Source organism: Canis lupus, chromosome 9, assembly GCF_011100685.1.
Source record: "Canis lupus familiaris isolate Mischka breed German Shepherd chromosome 9, alternate assembly UU_Cfam_GSD_1.0, whole genome shotgun sequence".
Lineage (NCBI taxonomy): Eukaryota > Metazoa > Chordata > Mammalia > Carnivora > Canidae > Canis > Canis lupus.
In genome coordinates this window covers 7608446-7624548 of record NC_049230.1, presented here as the reverse complement: position 1 = coordinate 7624548, position 16103 = coordinate 7608446, and the positions used below count along the sequence as shown (strand labels likewise).

The 16103-nt window shown below is 57.3% G+C and overlaps 1 protein-coding gene across 2 annotated transcripts in view; it reads right to left on the bottom strand.

The window, feature by feature from the left end:
• The window catches only part of SDK2 (sidekick cell adhesion molecule 2), a 252805-nt gene that overhangs the window by 117659 nt on the left and 119043 nt on the right, over positions 1-16103 (bottom strand). For both annotated transcript variants that reach the window (XM_038546715.1, XM_038546714.1), the window contains exon 2: positions 14611-14770. In XM_038546715.1, the coding sequence (XP_038402643.1) occupies positions 14611-14770 (160 nt within the window). The remainder of the gene's footprint in view (positions 1-14610; positions 14771-16103) is intronic.

Genomic DNA, 16103 nt, shown 5'->3' with positions numbered 1-16103 from the left:
TCTTACAACTTTCCTGTCCATCCCAGACATCCCTTCCTCCCCACCAGCTCAAAATAACTCGGGGAGCTGCAGCCCTCGCCTCCCACCTCCCCCAAGCCGACTGCGGGCCTTTCCCGAGGCGGTGTGCCAGATTTATTGTAGTATTTATGCATTTCTCACCCACCCAACATGCGGGAGACTGTGTGATTGTCTTTAGCAGGCTCCTCTCTCTCTCTCTCTCTTTTTTTTTTATGTGTCCCTAATGACGTTTCTGAGTGCGGCTCCCTCACCCCATTTCCCCCATTAGTCCTGTGGTTTTTATTGCGTGATTTTGCACAGTGTGGTGGTTTTCACATCACAGCAGAGCTGATGGCAAAGCGCTTAGCACGGTGTCTGGCGCTCGGGAAGCACTCAAGACGTGTGTCCTCGTGTGTACTGTTATTATTAATCGTTCAACCTGGACTGGAGGGCCCACGACGTGCCAGGCACTGGGTTAGGCTCTGAGTACCAGCAGCAACAACGGTAAGAACAGCAAGACCATGTGTCCACGGTGTTGTGCTGCCCTCAGCCCCTTGAGTTTAGCTGGAGGTGTCGCTGCCACTGCCAGACCCTGCTTAGAAATGCTCGGCTCCCCAGCTCCACTTCCAGCCCATTCCGTTCCTATTGCTACCCACCAAGACCACGTGCTGCCCCTGGGAGCAGGACACGGGCCCCTGGGCATCTCCGAGTCCCAGAGAACAGAAGGGAACAGGGACCTGCTCATCTCTGAGCAGGAAGGACTTTGTTAGGGCCCCTTTAATCGCCACAAAGGATAATGGCTAATTCACCCTAAGGGAGTGGGGTGCAGGTGCACTGCAGGGGGAGCCCTGGGTGGGCATGGAGGGTGGGTGATGGCATGAACACTGCCAGGCTCTGCCCAGCCGGCCTGAGCTTCCGGCCCAGCCAAGTCCTGCTCCCTGGCCTTCACCGCGTTCCTGGTTTCCCCAGGCCAGATGCCTGTGGCTTTAATGGATGTTGATTGGGCTGGAGGATGCACCACAGTCCCCCCGGGGGTCCTCCTCCCAGCTGGTCAGGGCAGGTCAGGTGGAGGGAAGCTGGGATGAGGGTCTCCGGCCATCCTGAGTGCTTGCTGTTGGCAGCTCCAGCAGGGTGGGGTGGGTGGGGAGGGGGTGACGTGTGATGAGATGCCCGTTCCGTTCCTCGTTCCTCGGGGAGACCTGGCTCAAGGTCAGGGCTGGTGTGCTTCCTCTCTACCTGGGGCCAGGCTCCAGGGCTCAGTGCGTTTCTCCTCCATAAGTCCCAAGGCTCAGGCACCCAGGCAGGGAGCTCCTGGCTCTGCATTGCATCTTGCCTCCTAGCTGCCCTTCCATTGAGGTCAGAAACATGCACCCAACAACCAGGAGCATCGAGTGCTGTGCTGGAGGCTTTGGGGGCGAATGCTTTAAGGGGTGGTGGGTGCTGATGGAGAAACGGGGTTTCTGACTGTCAGTGTGTTTTACACATTGCATGATGTTGGCTAAGTTGTCTCACCTCAATGCCTCCATGTCCCCATCTATAAAACAAAACTACTACTACTAATAATAATTAATAATAACATAAACCAGGTACTGTATCTGAAGCACCTTAAACTGTGCTAATATCTTTATTCCTCATTAACTACTCTGTGAGGTCAGAACTGATTTTATCCAAATCTGGCAGATGAAAAAGGCGAGGAAACCAAGGCCCAGAGAGGTTCAGTAATTTGCCCGAGATCACACCGCCAGTAGGAGGCATAACTCCAGGGGCCTGGCTCTAGATTTTGTGCTCTCATCCACCACACTGTAGGCCCCTGCTGAAGGCACGTCGTGAGGATGTCATGACAGGGCATCTGTGATGGGCTTAGGACAGGGCCCAGAGTGCGGTGTCCCAAGCATTCACTGAGTGAGCTGCCACCGGGGTTATTAATGTTACTATTTTTCACTTAGTCATCCATCCTGCGATGAGGGAGCACTGCCTACAGCCCTCTCTAACAGCCTGCTAACCCCGGACCCATCCTCATGCAGGATGAGCCTTTGCCCAGAGAGCAGAGCCAAGGCTGGGGCGACCATGGCATCTCATGTTAGGAGCTATGATGGTAGTTGCCCCGAGCCTGGGGGGCCCAGAGCCCCCTCCCCTCCCCACCCTTCTGAACACCTGCTCAGACCCCAGGCAGCTGGCTCTGAACACAGTCCCACTAGCCCTGACTTTTCTGGCCTTTGTCCGGCAGGACTCACCACCACCTTCCACCCATTCTCTCTGGGTTTTCCAGTCACCCTCAGAAGTGACTTCAGGGAAACGCGGTGAAGGGAACCAGGCCAGAACGGTGTTAATGAGGCCCCAAGGCCCTGCCTGTGAGCTGCCATCTGGAAAAGGTAATCCCCGTCCGTGGCCAGGCCCCAGCCAGATCTGAGGATGAGAAACTGAAGACCAGTACGGTCCTAATACTTTGCAACAGCTCCCATAGGCGTGGAGTCTATTCCTCCTGCTTAAATCTGGGCTGACCTTGTGACTTGCTTTCACCAATAGATTCTGGTGGAACGTTCTGAAGCCCAGGCCTCAAGAGCCTTGCAGCTTCTGCATTCACCTCTCAGATCACCAGGCCCTGAGACCACTAGGCCATGAAGGATGGTAAACCACAGGAAGAGAGACCAGCACCACCGCTGTGCAGCCTAGCCCAGTCCAGCCCAGCAGATGGCCAGCAGAACGTAAGCTCCTAGGTGCCCAGCACAGACGAGCAGAGAAATGAGAAATCATGGTTGTTTAGCCATGAAGTTCTGGAATGGTTTTCTGGGCAGGAAGAGGTAACTGACCCGAGGCTGTGGCCGGGGTCAGGCTGAGCATGCTCCTAGGGGCAGGGGCCCCTCATCTCTATATGTTCCCCAGGGGTCCAAGGTAAAGAAGCAGCTGCAATGGCTGGAGCTCCTGGACGTGCTGTGGGCTGACCTCCAGGGTCTCTGCCCATCTTGGGTGAGACCGTCCTTCTTGGTTCTCCAGTCTGCAGGAAGAATGGCCTCTCCCTTCCCTAAGCCTTCTGTGACTCCCCCGACCTGCTCCCTGCTGAGCCCCTACAGGTTGCCAACTGGAGCTGAAACCCCTGCTCTCACTCCCAGGAGCCTCTGCGAGGCTGACTTGGGCAGCAGCTGGCTGGGAGCCGGTCTCTCCCTTGGCCAGGGCGGGAAATTCAAAGTCACAGACACCTTGGCATGTCATTACCCAGATAGCAGAAAAGAAGGCCATGGCAGAGATACCTCTCTGGAGGGCAGAGGCCACCTGAACCACCCTCCCTCCCTGCCCCCATAGAGATCTCCCATGCTAGGGCCAGAAAGGGCTCTGAGGGGTCTGGGTGGGGAGAGGGGAGTCAGGCAGCAAGGCAGCCCCCAGGAAGCAGGGGTCATTACCAACTCCCCAGGCGTCTGTCTAGACCGTTTGCCTGCCTGAGCGCATAACTGAGTCAAGATCTAATTAGTTTCCATGTCCTGGCTGAAAGCCAAGGAGGGGGAGGCCCGCAGGAAGATCTGGGGCGGGGGGCAGAATTCTTAGGGCACGCTGGGGTCTCCCGTCCAGCTGTGCGGGGAGAAAGAAGGAACATCTCATTTCCATGTATCAGACTATCCCAGATAAAAACCATATGTGCCTCTGATGGAGCCCACCTCTCCCCGCCTCCCCGAGGACCCCCCGGGCGGCGCGCCCGCCTTGCGCCCATCTCTGTGCTTGGTTCCCAGGGGTCACGGCCGGCTTCACATCTGTCAGTGTCAGGTGATGAATGATCAAGCCCTTCCTAATTTGCATGTTAAGTTTCCTTGTGGTGGAAATAAATAGCCTCAGTTCTTCAGAGAAGAGCTTTCTTGGGGAGCCTTTCATTCAAGTGGCAGCGAGCGCTTCGCCCGCATGCTCTGCTCTGCACTCTGGGGAGTCTGGGTACCTCGGCCACCTGTCCCAGGGCTGCTGGGATTGGCTCCGGAGAACCTGTCAGTCACTGCAAAATGGGAGGAGGGGATGGAAGAGAGGAGAGAGGGCGGCTTGTGTGTGTTCTAGAATGTTCTGGCAGTTGAAGCTGGCAGCCAGCGCATGTCCCTCGCCCTGTCCCTAATTTGCAGTGTGACCCTGGACGTGTCACTTTATCCCGTGGGCGTTGTGTCTGCATCTATATAAAACGGGGAGCCTCGTGACTGCTTTGTGGATTTCTCCAGCCGCCTGTGGGCATTAACCACAGTGCGTGAGTGAGTACACCCCGGGTGCGCCCGGGTGTCGGGTCCTGCAGGGGGCCCACACGTGGGCCGTGGATGGACACCCAGAGCTGGGTCTGCTGAGCGTGTCTGCAGTAGACACGCTCCAGCCCCAGGGGAACCCATGATGCATGGACACGTCCTCGCTGCTCCCCCTGCAAGGACGTTCAGGGCCATGATGCCTCGGAGTGATGCTCTGAACCCATCGAACCCACGGGGGCGCTAAGAGGACTCCGCAGACACCCAAGGGGACAGGGAGGCGAGGCCAGAACAGCGTCCCCCGACACAGTGCGTCCCTCCTGCCTCCTGAGGGGTTCAAGGTGATGGGGAGACGTCATCGGTGGCCTCCTGTCATGCCAGGACGCTGTGCAACTGGGTAGCCCGGTCACCCAGGCGGCACTGCCTGGGGGCGCAGGGGGCCTGGGCCTGAGCGGCCCTTCGGACCCTCCCACACGATCTGGTCTCAGAGGAAAGCCACCTTCCTACAGGGCATCCTAGCTGTAGGACGGAGGGCTCAGCCCAGATGCCAGCGGGGCCACTCTGTGGCCGGGTGACTCCGCCGGGGCTGCTGAGCGCGTGCCCCCCACTCCCCGCGCCCCCAGCCCGGGCGGGGTCTGCCGCGGCGGCACCCACCCCTCATCTCCGGGCTCCACGCCGGCCGGGACCCAGTAATGAGAATGTTGAGAGACGGGTTGCTATGGAAACCGAGACAGCCAATGCTTCAGAGACTTTGGCTTCTTGTTTCTCTTTCTCCCTTTACATTTTGAACTTATTCATCTTAATTGACATAATTATTGCAACGTCAGCCTGAGGTACAGGGAGCCAGCTGTGCCCCTTGCCGCCCACCACCTGCCCTGACCCTCCAGGGCTCTCCCTGTTGCCTCTCTCCCGGCTTCTCCTGTCACTCACAGCAAACCCCGAGGCCAGGGCTGGCCCCCTCAGGTCCAGGAAGAACCTGTCCTACAGCAGGATGGGGAGGCCGAGGGGGCGGGCACCTGTGGGGACAGAGTCGGGGATGCCACTTGGAATGGACAGACCGTGTTCTCTTCCAGCAAGGGCCTTTAGCTCTTCACCAATGCTCTCAGTGGGGCTGCCAGAGCCGACCAGGGGGCCTGACTGACATTTTGGGGAGCCGGACCCTTCTGCCCCCTGGATGAATGACCTTGGGCCAGGCTCCGAGTGTCTCGGGGCCTCTGTCTTCCCATCTGGGCAATGGATTTGTCCTACCTGCCCATGCCCAGGAACAAATGATGCCTCAAAGGGAAGTAGCTCCTTGCAACTTGGGTTGTCAGGAAAAGACAAAGGAGGGGAGGCAGGAGAGACCCTCCCCGCAAGAGGGTGGCCAGCCAGTTCTGCCCTCACATCCTCCGATGCCAGGCCAGTTGTGCTCATGCCGAGCCAGCCGCTGACTCGAGCATGGCAGGTGCCTGCACGCACAGGGGTAGCCCTGGCTCCCACTGGGAGAGTTGGGTGGGTGCCACTGGTGCCTCACTCTCGACCACAGGTTCTCAATGGGGCGGATGTGGCCTCCTAAGGCATATTGGGTAGTTCTGGAGACACTTTTGGTTGTCCCATTTCGGGCAAGGGGCTACTGGCAGGTATCGGGTCGAGGTCGTGAATGCTGCTACCCACGGGGCAGTGCACGGGGGCGGCCCCACGACAAGAGGAGATCCGCCCCCAAATGCTAATGGTGCCCAGGCCGGCCGAGAAACCCTGCTCTAGTTGTGGTTCCTCGTGGGCAGCACGAGCATCGATCCGGGGGGGCCTCTGACTCTGCCACCTCTTCCGTCGTTGGAAGCATGCCCCGCCTGTGCAGGCGCAGGGCCTGCTGGGCTCCCCGCCGCCCTCCTCCCCCTCCCAGGCTCCTCAGGAGCGGGAGGAGGGCCTCTGGGTCAGGGGAAGGACAGCACGCTTGGCTGGGGGCCTCTTCCTCCTCCCAGCCCACCTCCCCCATCCCTCCCCAAGGATTACGACATTTCTAAACTCGTTAACTTTTAATTACTACCTTCCCTCTGCCTGAATACACTGGCTCCGTGCCACGTACATCTCTATTAAAATTCAATTTATGCCCATCATAACTAATTCCTGCACTTCGGCTTTCTCACCGGCAGCCTTCAATTTTCAGACAAGATGTCCAAACTCCTGGCCAAATCAGAGTACATCTCCAAAGAGGCTGGCATGGGGTGGGTGGATCTGGCTTTGTTGGGGAAGAGGAGCCTGGACCTCCTAGGAGCGCTGGAATGAGACCGTGGCCAGACAGGAGAAGTGGGGACGGCCTGGCCTACGAGGTGGACGTGGATGGGCGGTGTTCACTGGGTGGCTTCCGGGCCACCCTTTCCATTCACACGGCCACCTGTGACCAACACCCTTCCGCACACTTAACCTCACCTGATACTCATGACCCTCTGGGAGGTAGGTAGCGATTGGTGTTATATCATTCCCATTTGACAGACTGGGCGACTGAGACCGGGGTTATGCTGAGTCTGGGTCCAGACTGGGGTTCACACTGGGGGGATGCTGGTGCTGAGTCTTGAGACACCAGGCAGCAGCCAAGGTGCATACGGACAGCACGGGTCGGGGAGAGGTAACAGCAGAGGCCATTGAGAGCATTGTTCTGCTCTTTAGCCAAGGGTGTTGGTGAGAGAGGAGACTGGAAAGAGGGACAGGACCAGGGTACACAGGGGCTTGAAGCTCCCTTGACCCAAATCCTCCAAAGACAACCTACCACCTGCAGGATGCAGCCTGGAATGTTCTCATGCTCAACCCTGCCTCCACATCTCCCCCTCCACTGGCTTCATCCAGCCCTCCTCACTCTCCCTGTCCCCCCATCTCGCTGACCGTTGTTCCCGAAGCAGTTGACACAGCTGGCCACTTGGTCCTTCTCAACAGCCCTTCCCCCTTGTGCGACACCCCAATCTCCGCCATGGCCTCTTGGCTTCATGCTGCTGGGCAGGTTTTCACCTCTTCTGTTTACCTGCCTTCTCGGCCTCGGAGGCTCTTTCCCCTGCGCCGTGTGCACTGTCTCATTCCGCTTGTTCCCACGGGGTCAGTGGTCACAGTGACATCAGTGATGCCTGAATCAAGACCTTCAGTTTGGGCTTTTCTTCTCCATTCCGGGCACAAGTGCTTTCCTGCCCGCTGGACGCTGCTGCCCGAAGTCTCGCCCAGCACCCAGGGGAGCACGGAGACGTCCCACGGTGTCTCCTTTGCAGTGTTTCCTCCACCACCTGCCTCTCCATCTGCCTTCGTCCCTCACCTGCGCATCCAGCCCATCAGCTCTGCCTCCCGGTATGCCTTGGACGCCTCCAATCCTCCGATCCCCGCCGTGTTCACGATGGCCCGGCCACCCCGCTCCCACCACTACCGCCTGGCCTGGCTCCCACCCTAAGAGAGCCAGCAAGCCCTGACCCGACTGACCCCATCCACTCTTTCGGGGTCCTGACCTCCTGTCGGTGCTGGTCATCTTTCAGCTCCTCCTGCCTCCGTCCGCAAGCCTCCTTCTTGCACCGGCTACCTCTATCCATTCTCTAGGTCTTGGAGTCCCCACTGTCACCTCCTCCGACCTCGGTTTTGCGAGCACCGGAGTCTGTTAATACGTGCAGAACAACTGCGCTCGGGTTCTGTTCCGGGGTCCCGACTGTGCGCTCCGCGGGGGCGAGGGCTCTCCTGGCGTAGTCAGCGCCCCGTGTCTGCACGCCAGGGAGCCTTGCCCGTACACTCCCCGTCCACGCCAATGCCTCTTCCCTCTCGGCTCAAGTCTGACATCCTCCACACAGACTCTCCCCAAACTTCTCTGGGCCCCTCCGCTGGTCTCGCACCTGCTGTCCCTCCGCAGTCCAGGCACTCACACGCCACGAGGGCACCTCTTGCTCTGCGGCTAGAACAGACGTTTGCAAGGGGCGGAAGGAGGGCAGGGCTGGCACTGCTTTTCCTCGTTGTCCTCCTTGGAGGCTCCGTGCCAGGCCGGCAGAAAGTCCCAACTCTGTGCCTCGTGAGACGGAGCACAGGCAGGCATCTCCTGACGTCCGTCCATCAGGCCGGGGGGGCTGGGGGAGGGGAAGATCTGGCTCTCGGGTTAGCTCCACAACTTCAGGCAACTGAGCCACGGAGCCTCACGTCCCTCACACCAAGATGCCTCTCCTGCAGGAGTTGCTGATGTTCAGGGATCGAGAACAAGAACCTGAGTGACAGGGGCCGACACAGGGCCTGGCATCACGGAGATAATCATCTGTGTGCTTGTTTTCAAGAGTTCACATACATGAGGGGCGCCTGGGGGCTCAGTCTGTTAAGCATCTGCCTTCGGCTCAGGTCATGATCTCAGGGTCCTGGGACTGAGCCCCACATTGAGCTCTCTGCTCAGCAGGGAGCCTGCTTCTCCCTCTCCTGCTGGCTTGTGCACTCTCGCTCTCTCTCTTTCTCGCTCTCTTTCTCAGATAAATACATAAAATCTTAAAAAAAAAAAAAAAACCAAGAGTTCACATATGTGAAACCCTTCAAACAGGGCTGGGCCCATGTAAGTCCATGTGTTGGCCATGATGAGCTCTCCTGTACTGGTTTAGGAGGCCAGCTGGGGCCATCGCCAGAAAGCTGGGTCTGGGCACTGCCACTGCCCTGGGGGAGGACACACCTGGCAAGACAGCTCGGAGCCGGTGGAGGGAGGCAGGGTTGGAGTCCAAACAATCCTGGGTAAAACCTGACTCCCCACGTCCAGCTGTGTGACCTTGGGCCAGTTGCTGGATCTCTCTGGGCTGTGACTCCAAGTGATGACGCAGAGATAATAATAGCTCCAACCTTCCAGAACTGCTGTTGGTAAGAGCTTGGCTCGGTTCTGGACACCCACGTGGCATGTGCTCCAGTGACCTCTTGGGAAGCCCTCTGGCCTCTGCCAGAGACAAAACAGCTGGTCCAGAGAGTTTGCTCTTCATCCTCTCCTCTGAAGAATTTCAAAGGCTGCAGCCGCTCCACATGCATCCCCTGCTTTGTGCCCCTAGCCAGGGCTGTGGCATGCCTGGGTCCCTGCTTTAGCCACCAGGCTTTATTCTCTCTGCTGTCGAGCCCACGCGCAGGGCCCCAACACCACAGCTCCCCCACAAGGCACATCACCTAGCAGTGGGGCTGGGGACCCAGTATAGGGCCAGCCAGACACCCTGCCCGGCTTATCTGAGCTGCCCCTCCACACACCTGCTCTTCTCCACGCCAGCCAGGGGCCAGCTGGGGTCTCAGGGGCGGGACGCAGCCTCTGCTGGTCTCACTCCCTCTCGCTTGTGCGTCAGAGGGTCTGAGGGGGCCCCTGGCTTCTTGCCTCTCAAGGCAGAAGAATGACATACAGTGACAGGAGTGTGGGAGAAGGAGCCCAATCGGGAACCCGTGTGCGTCTCTACAAGTGGGACAAGAACACACTCCGGTCAGACCGACCTCCTGGACCTGCCACTTGCTCTCTTCACGACCGCAGGCGAGTTCCAGAACTCCTCCGAGCTCCAGGCTCCTCATTTGCAAAATGAGGGTAATAACACTCACCTAGTGCAGCTGTGAGATGGTGTATGTGAAGTTAACCATGCATGGAAATCTGTGTGTGTGTGTGTGTGTGTGTGTGTGTAAGAGCCACCTAGCTGGTTTGTTTTTCTGGTTCGATTTTAAATGTGAGAAAAGATATGCGAGAAAGCATGCCCAGGGCAGGACAAAATAACCTGGTGGATGGCTTTGCCAGGATGTGGTCACAAGGACAGGTAGCGGTTCCAGTCCATCCCCCCTCCATCCTCCCTCCCTCCCTCCTCCCCCATTGCTACGGCCTGACCTGCCTTTTCTTGAGCTGGTGGGTTGTCCCCAGCCACGCAGCCCTGGCTGGTGCAGCGGAAGCAAACTGAGGCAGAACTGATGCAGTCTGGGGAGATGGCCTCCGAGGGGGCAGAGGGGAGGGGAGGAGAGGGCAGAGGAGGGGGGACGAGGGGAGGGAGGAGGAGCGGAGAGAGATCTGAGGGAAGGGGCTCCAGGGGCAACACAGGACCTTCCATGAGTTACCATCCCACCTAGTCAGGAAGTTAGGCTAACACGTCAGTGTGGTTTGCACAGACACAGATGCACAACGGTTAAACACGCATACGAGAGCATGAAGGAATCACACCCACCCACTTAGCCACCTCCCCCACGCACACTCATGCACAGAGGCTAACAAACACATCAGACTTTATGCCTCCAACTGAGTGTTGTGTCCAACCTCCTCCCACACACCCCGACACACACCCAGAGTCACCGTGCGAAGCCACGCACCTGTCCCGCGGGTAGTGGGGGGTGGTGGGGACAGTGCCCAAACCTTTGGGAAAGTCTTCCCATGCCGTGTCCCGTCCACATGGGAAAAGAGATCTCATTTCCTTGGAGTCTGATACTGCTTTGTACCCAAGTGGTACCTCCTACTGTAACAGCCACTTTATTTCTCAAACTGGGAATTCAAGGCTGGTTGCAAAACAGGTAACATATGTCACCAACAAGCGGCTCTTACAGCACTGGAAAAAAAAAAAAAGAGTTCTAAGAAGGGTCCTGGACCATCAGTGTCACTGGAATAGGGGCACAGAGCCCTGCCTCCCCAGCCCCTGTGACCTCTTGGCCTGTTACCAGATCTAGTCTATGGCACCACAGAAGGGGCTTGTCCCATAGAATCTCCTTTAATTCTTACTATAACCTTTTAAAGTAGGCATGTGCCCGATTCTAAGATGAGAAAACAAGTGCGTGGTGGCTGATTCTGGCCGAGGCCACAGAGCTAGGAAGTGGTAGGAGCGTGATTGTATTCAGGTGGCACCAACTCCAAAGTCCATGCTATTTGTACCCTGCCCGCACCCCCCGGGATGGATGTGGTCCCACAAACTCGCCACAGTCACTTGTGCTCAGTGGGATGCTTTCCTTCATGCAGATGTCACACGCACGCACACACGCATGCACACGCACACGCTACGCCCATTCTGTTACAGATTCCCACTGACAATAAAGGCCGGTGGAGGTTGGATGTGAATGCAAACGTCTTCCTTTGGAGACGGGTGGGAAACATAGTGAAATTTATGGCAGCACTTCCAATCTTATTTTCTCTTGACTTGCTGAGTAAATTCAGCCATCTTTCTGCCTGAAAATTGGTTATTATCACCCAACTCAAAGCTTGGGGTTTGCAAGAGACTAAGTCCTCAGCAGCAAACAGCGGTCAGAGGACCATGGGATGAGAAGCTGGCCACGCTCTTCTGGGATGCATTTTTTTGGTGTGCATTTTTTTTTCAAAGGAACATTTTATTGAGCCAAAAAGCGAGAAAGTGCTAAAAATCCAATGGGGACATGTCCCCAAAACTCAGGATCCAGCTTGTAGAAGCTCCATCGGCCAATTATGGGTGACTACTGAGCATCAAAATGAAGAATGACAGGGATAGATTAAAACACACTGAATAGGAAATACTATCCACCACTTCATACTGATGCTTCATTATCTTAAAGGAGGTGATAAAAGGAAGATCTCTTTCACAAAAGGATGGCAAATATAAGTAGAAGAAACGATAGAAGTGGAAAATCTGCTTATCACACCCACAATGGTAATAATGGATTCAGGTTAGATTCATCAATCGATACTCAACCAACCACTGGGAGAATGATTCCTGGGGAGCAGGATATTCAGTTTCCAGTTATCTCCCAAAGGGAGAGGATACCTCCATTACCTTGACACTGGAGAAATCTGGTGCACGTCACCCTTGACCAGTTGATCAAACCTACCATCACCAATGATGGGGCAAGCTGACGATGAGTGCCTTCAAGTAGGAAGCACTGAGAAGAACACACATCTGGGTAATATTCTTGCCAAAAAGTTTTAACATGAGTCTAATCATGAGGCTAGAACTGGACAAATCTACTCTGGGGGACATTCTGCAAAACTGGCTGAGCCCTCAGAAATGTCAATGCCAAGAAAGATGGGAGAAACAATGAGGGATGGTTCTAGATTGAAGCAGTCTAAGGAGTCACGACACCTAAATTTACCACGCGGCCCTTGATTAGATCTCCTATCAAACAACAGTATAAAAGGCCCCAAAGGATATCCTTGGGATGGAGAAATGTGAATATGGGCCACATATGCGATGCATCGGTAGTGCATCGACGGGAAATTTCCTGAGTGGGAATGTTGCATTGTGGTTCTGTAGGAGAACGCCTTGTTTTGGGGAAATTCCACTCAGCGGTGAAGTGACATGATGTCTGCAACTAATTCTTAAATAGTTTAGCAAAAATAAATGGGATGACCCAACCTGGGCCAATCAGAATCCTTCTCTGGGACTTCCTACATGGAACTTCCGGGGACCTCCTTCTGCCCTGAAATCATGGGGCCGTAAGCCTGTGATCATGAACTTCTCAGTGTCACTCAGCAGGTGAACTCTGACCTCAGGTGTGTGGCTTGCTCACAGTGTCATGTATAAATGATGAGACGGGGTGTGTTTGCATTCCCCACTCTGCTTTGTTTTTTAGAACCTGCAGAGCACAGTGAGCAGAGGATGCTTGGGACGCAAATGAAGGAAGCGGTCCTTCCTCGATGAGAAGCTCGATGTGAAGGTTTTCCAGCCCTGGAGCCCGGCGACTTACATTTGAAGCCCAGCTCAACGATCTGACCTTGAGTGAAGTGTTGAGGGTGCACGTGGCAACATCAGCCATAGAGTAAATTCTTTTTCACTGCCAGTGATTATGATGGTCACTACCATCCTCACCAGCTGGACCCTGACCGCCACGTGGATGTATCCAAGACACAGAGCTGCTTCCAGAGGAAGCCCGTTCCATCCGTGGGCAAGTCTGATCCTAAGGCCGAGCTAGGATCTGTCCTCCGTGAACCGTCCACACTGGCGTCCTGGCGCAGTTCTGAGGCACCAAAAGAACAGCTGGGCCCCAGATAGAGAACCAGCCCTCTTCCTCCTCCTGGATCCTGGCCCAGGTCCTTGCCAGGAGAAGTCAGGGGCAGGCTGGGAGGCCCTGACACCACATGTGGTATGCCATCCACATGTTCCTGCGGTTCCCACTCAGGCATGTCCCCCATCCAAAGGACGCTGGGGCTCTTCACAGACATTGTCAAAACTGCCCCCGGACTCCAGGCAGCAGCCAGGAGTGCTCTGGGCCCTCAAGTGAAAACCACCACTGGGGCTGCTCAGGGGGGCACCCCTGGTATCCTTCATGAGCTCCCCGGAGACCCAACCCCTCCGCCACCCCAAGTGGCCAGTACTGGAGGGCCTCCTGCTTCCTGGTCTCTCGCCATCCAGATCGGAAGGGGGCTCTCCTGCCCTGGACCCTCCAACTCCCCCTTCAGACAAAGTGGCCACACCAGCCAATCCAGTCTAGGTTTGGGGCGGAAGGAACTCCGGGGCCCAAGTGCAGGGGGACACCCCAAACTCTGGCCGCCCTGCTCAGCAAAGAAAAGGATGGTTCTCCGGAAAGAACAGATCCTCAAGCAATTAAATACCCTCCTCTCATTTGCATTCCGGTCCCTGGCGCAGATCTGTATCAACATCCCCAGGGCAAGACAATCTTGTTTCCCCAACAAAACCGATTATGCACATCAGGCCTGGGGATTAATCACCAGCCACAGGGTTGGGAGCCAGTAAAAACAGGCAGAGATGAGATGGGAAGATAGGAGCTGGAGGTGGGGAGGGGGCGCACTGCCAGGAGGAAAGTGCTGGAGGCCAGGGTGGGCTTGGGGGGCAGCTGCCTGACGGCTCAGGCTTCCTGCAGGAACCTGCTTCACTGAGATCCTGTGCCCGACTCTCCTCTCTTCTCTCCCGGCCGGGCAGTGTCCCGGGGAGGCAAGGGCCAGTCCAGAGCTCAGGGCACCAACATGGAGTGGGGACGAGCCCAAAGGCCCTGGGCAGGCAGGGCACCTCCGTGTCTCACCTGCACTACCCCCAAATACCAGATGTCCTTCCCTCGCTGATCCCATGTTGCCATGTGTCCCCCACCCTGCCGTGTATTGGACCCAGCCCCACACCCCCACCTCAGTGCCCCCAGGAGACAGCAGAGTTCTTCTCAGGGCTTGGGAAGGAGGGGTCTGGTCATAGGCACGACCACAGTGCAGCTGCTGGGGCTGAGCTTCCCCACCCCACCCATCGCCTCTACTCTGTTCCCTGTTGCTGGGGTCACCCCGCCGGGGTAGCACCCCCGGTGCACTCCCTAGACGTCCTCTGTTGGGCTCAGCAGTGCAGGGGCCTCTCACTCTTGGGGCACAGCGCTTTGCCCCCCACCTTTCTCCACCCCAGCCTCCCAGGAGCACTGGTGGCTGCTCCCAAACTGCCAGACAGGCCCCCACCCTGGTTCCCCTTCAGGGCACAGCCCTGGCAGTTGGCCCTGGCAGCCAGGAAGAGGAGGAGAGGCGAGGGGAGGGGAGGCTTGCCTGTACTCCAGGGAGAACTTGGTCAGCTCTCTGTTGTTATGAAGCCACTTGAACTCCAGCGGCCAGCTGCCCTCGGCCATGCACGTGAGCACCAGCCGGTTCCCCTCCAGGTGCACCTGCGTCCGCACGGGCTCCGTCTTGAAATAGGGGGCCACGTCATCTGTGGTAAACAGAGACACAAAACCACCAGTTATCACTTGCTCACCTTCGGGGGGTCGCTCCTGTCGCGCCCTAAGGCTCCTGAGCACACAGAGCAGGTGCATCCAGGTAACTTGCTCAAGGTCATGTGGCCCGGGAGGACTTGAACTTGGGGAGGTCTGACTTCAGAGCTTGATCTTCAGAGCGAATCCTCCATGCCCACCAACACGTTCCCCACCTCCCTCTCTTCCCAGACCTTGCCAAGGCTCACTCCTGCTGCCGCCCCCACCCCGCTTCTCCTGCCTTTGTTCTGGTACTTTCTGTGTCTCTCCCCTCGGGATCCCCATCCACTGGATACCCCGTGCTTCTGGATTTCTCCCTCCAGGGCAGAAGGAAGGGAAGTACTTACTGCACTTCAGTCAAAGGGAATATAAATGTGACAAGGAAAACAACGTGGGGCGGGGGAGGGTGGACACAAGTGGCAGGGGACGGGGGCGTCCTGAGTCCTGCCCCCAAGGCTGGGGGAGACCCTCAAAGACATCAAGAGTCCATCTGGCGGGTCCCCTCCATCGCCAGGCTGCTTGATTCCATCCCGAGGGTCCTTTGACCCTCAGCTTTGGCCAGAATTGGGCGTCTGTGGTCTGCAGGTGGTTCACATTCAGGTCAAGGCCTCAGCCCCGCCTCAACCACAGTCTGGCGACTCAGAGCGTCAGTGATGTACATCCGGGGCCTGGCCTCAACCCCCCGGGGGGGATACTGGGGAGGAACCCCATCCCACCCCTGCTCCCGCCCCTCTGCACACCTCCTGACATGCCTCACAAAGCCCTTCAGAAGGTCTCTCTGGGGGAGCATGGGGGGGGGAGCGCCCCCACCCGGCCCCGCTCCCTCACCCACCTCCGCAGGCTCGGGGGGCAGAGAGGCCAACAGGCACCCATTTGCAGGCGCGGATCTGCTGAAGCAGCGGCTCTGCTCCCCCATTTGACAAATGGGCACGTTCACACTTCAAAGGCACATTCCTATTCCCCAGCAGCGTTCAAGAGCCCTTTGAATCGCGTTTCTAAAAACCCTCTGTTAGTTCCTGTCATCACACGTTTGTTTTAAAACAATAACGCTCCCAACCCCCAGTGATTCAAGCCCGGGGATGCGGGGCTGATTCAGAGCCAGAACATCAGAGGGGCGGGCGGGGCGGGCGCTTGCACACACGCGTGCACTCACGCGCTCTGCGCCCAGAGCCCCGCGCCTCTGCACGCCGGCTCACTGGGCAATCCGCTCCCCAGTCTGCGTGTGCCAGTTCCTCCCTCGGGCCCTCTGGGCGCACCAGCCTGGAGGAGGCCCGCGACGTGCCCGGGGAAGGG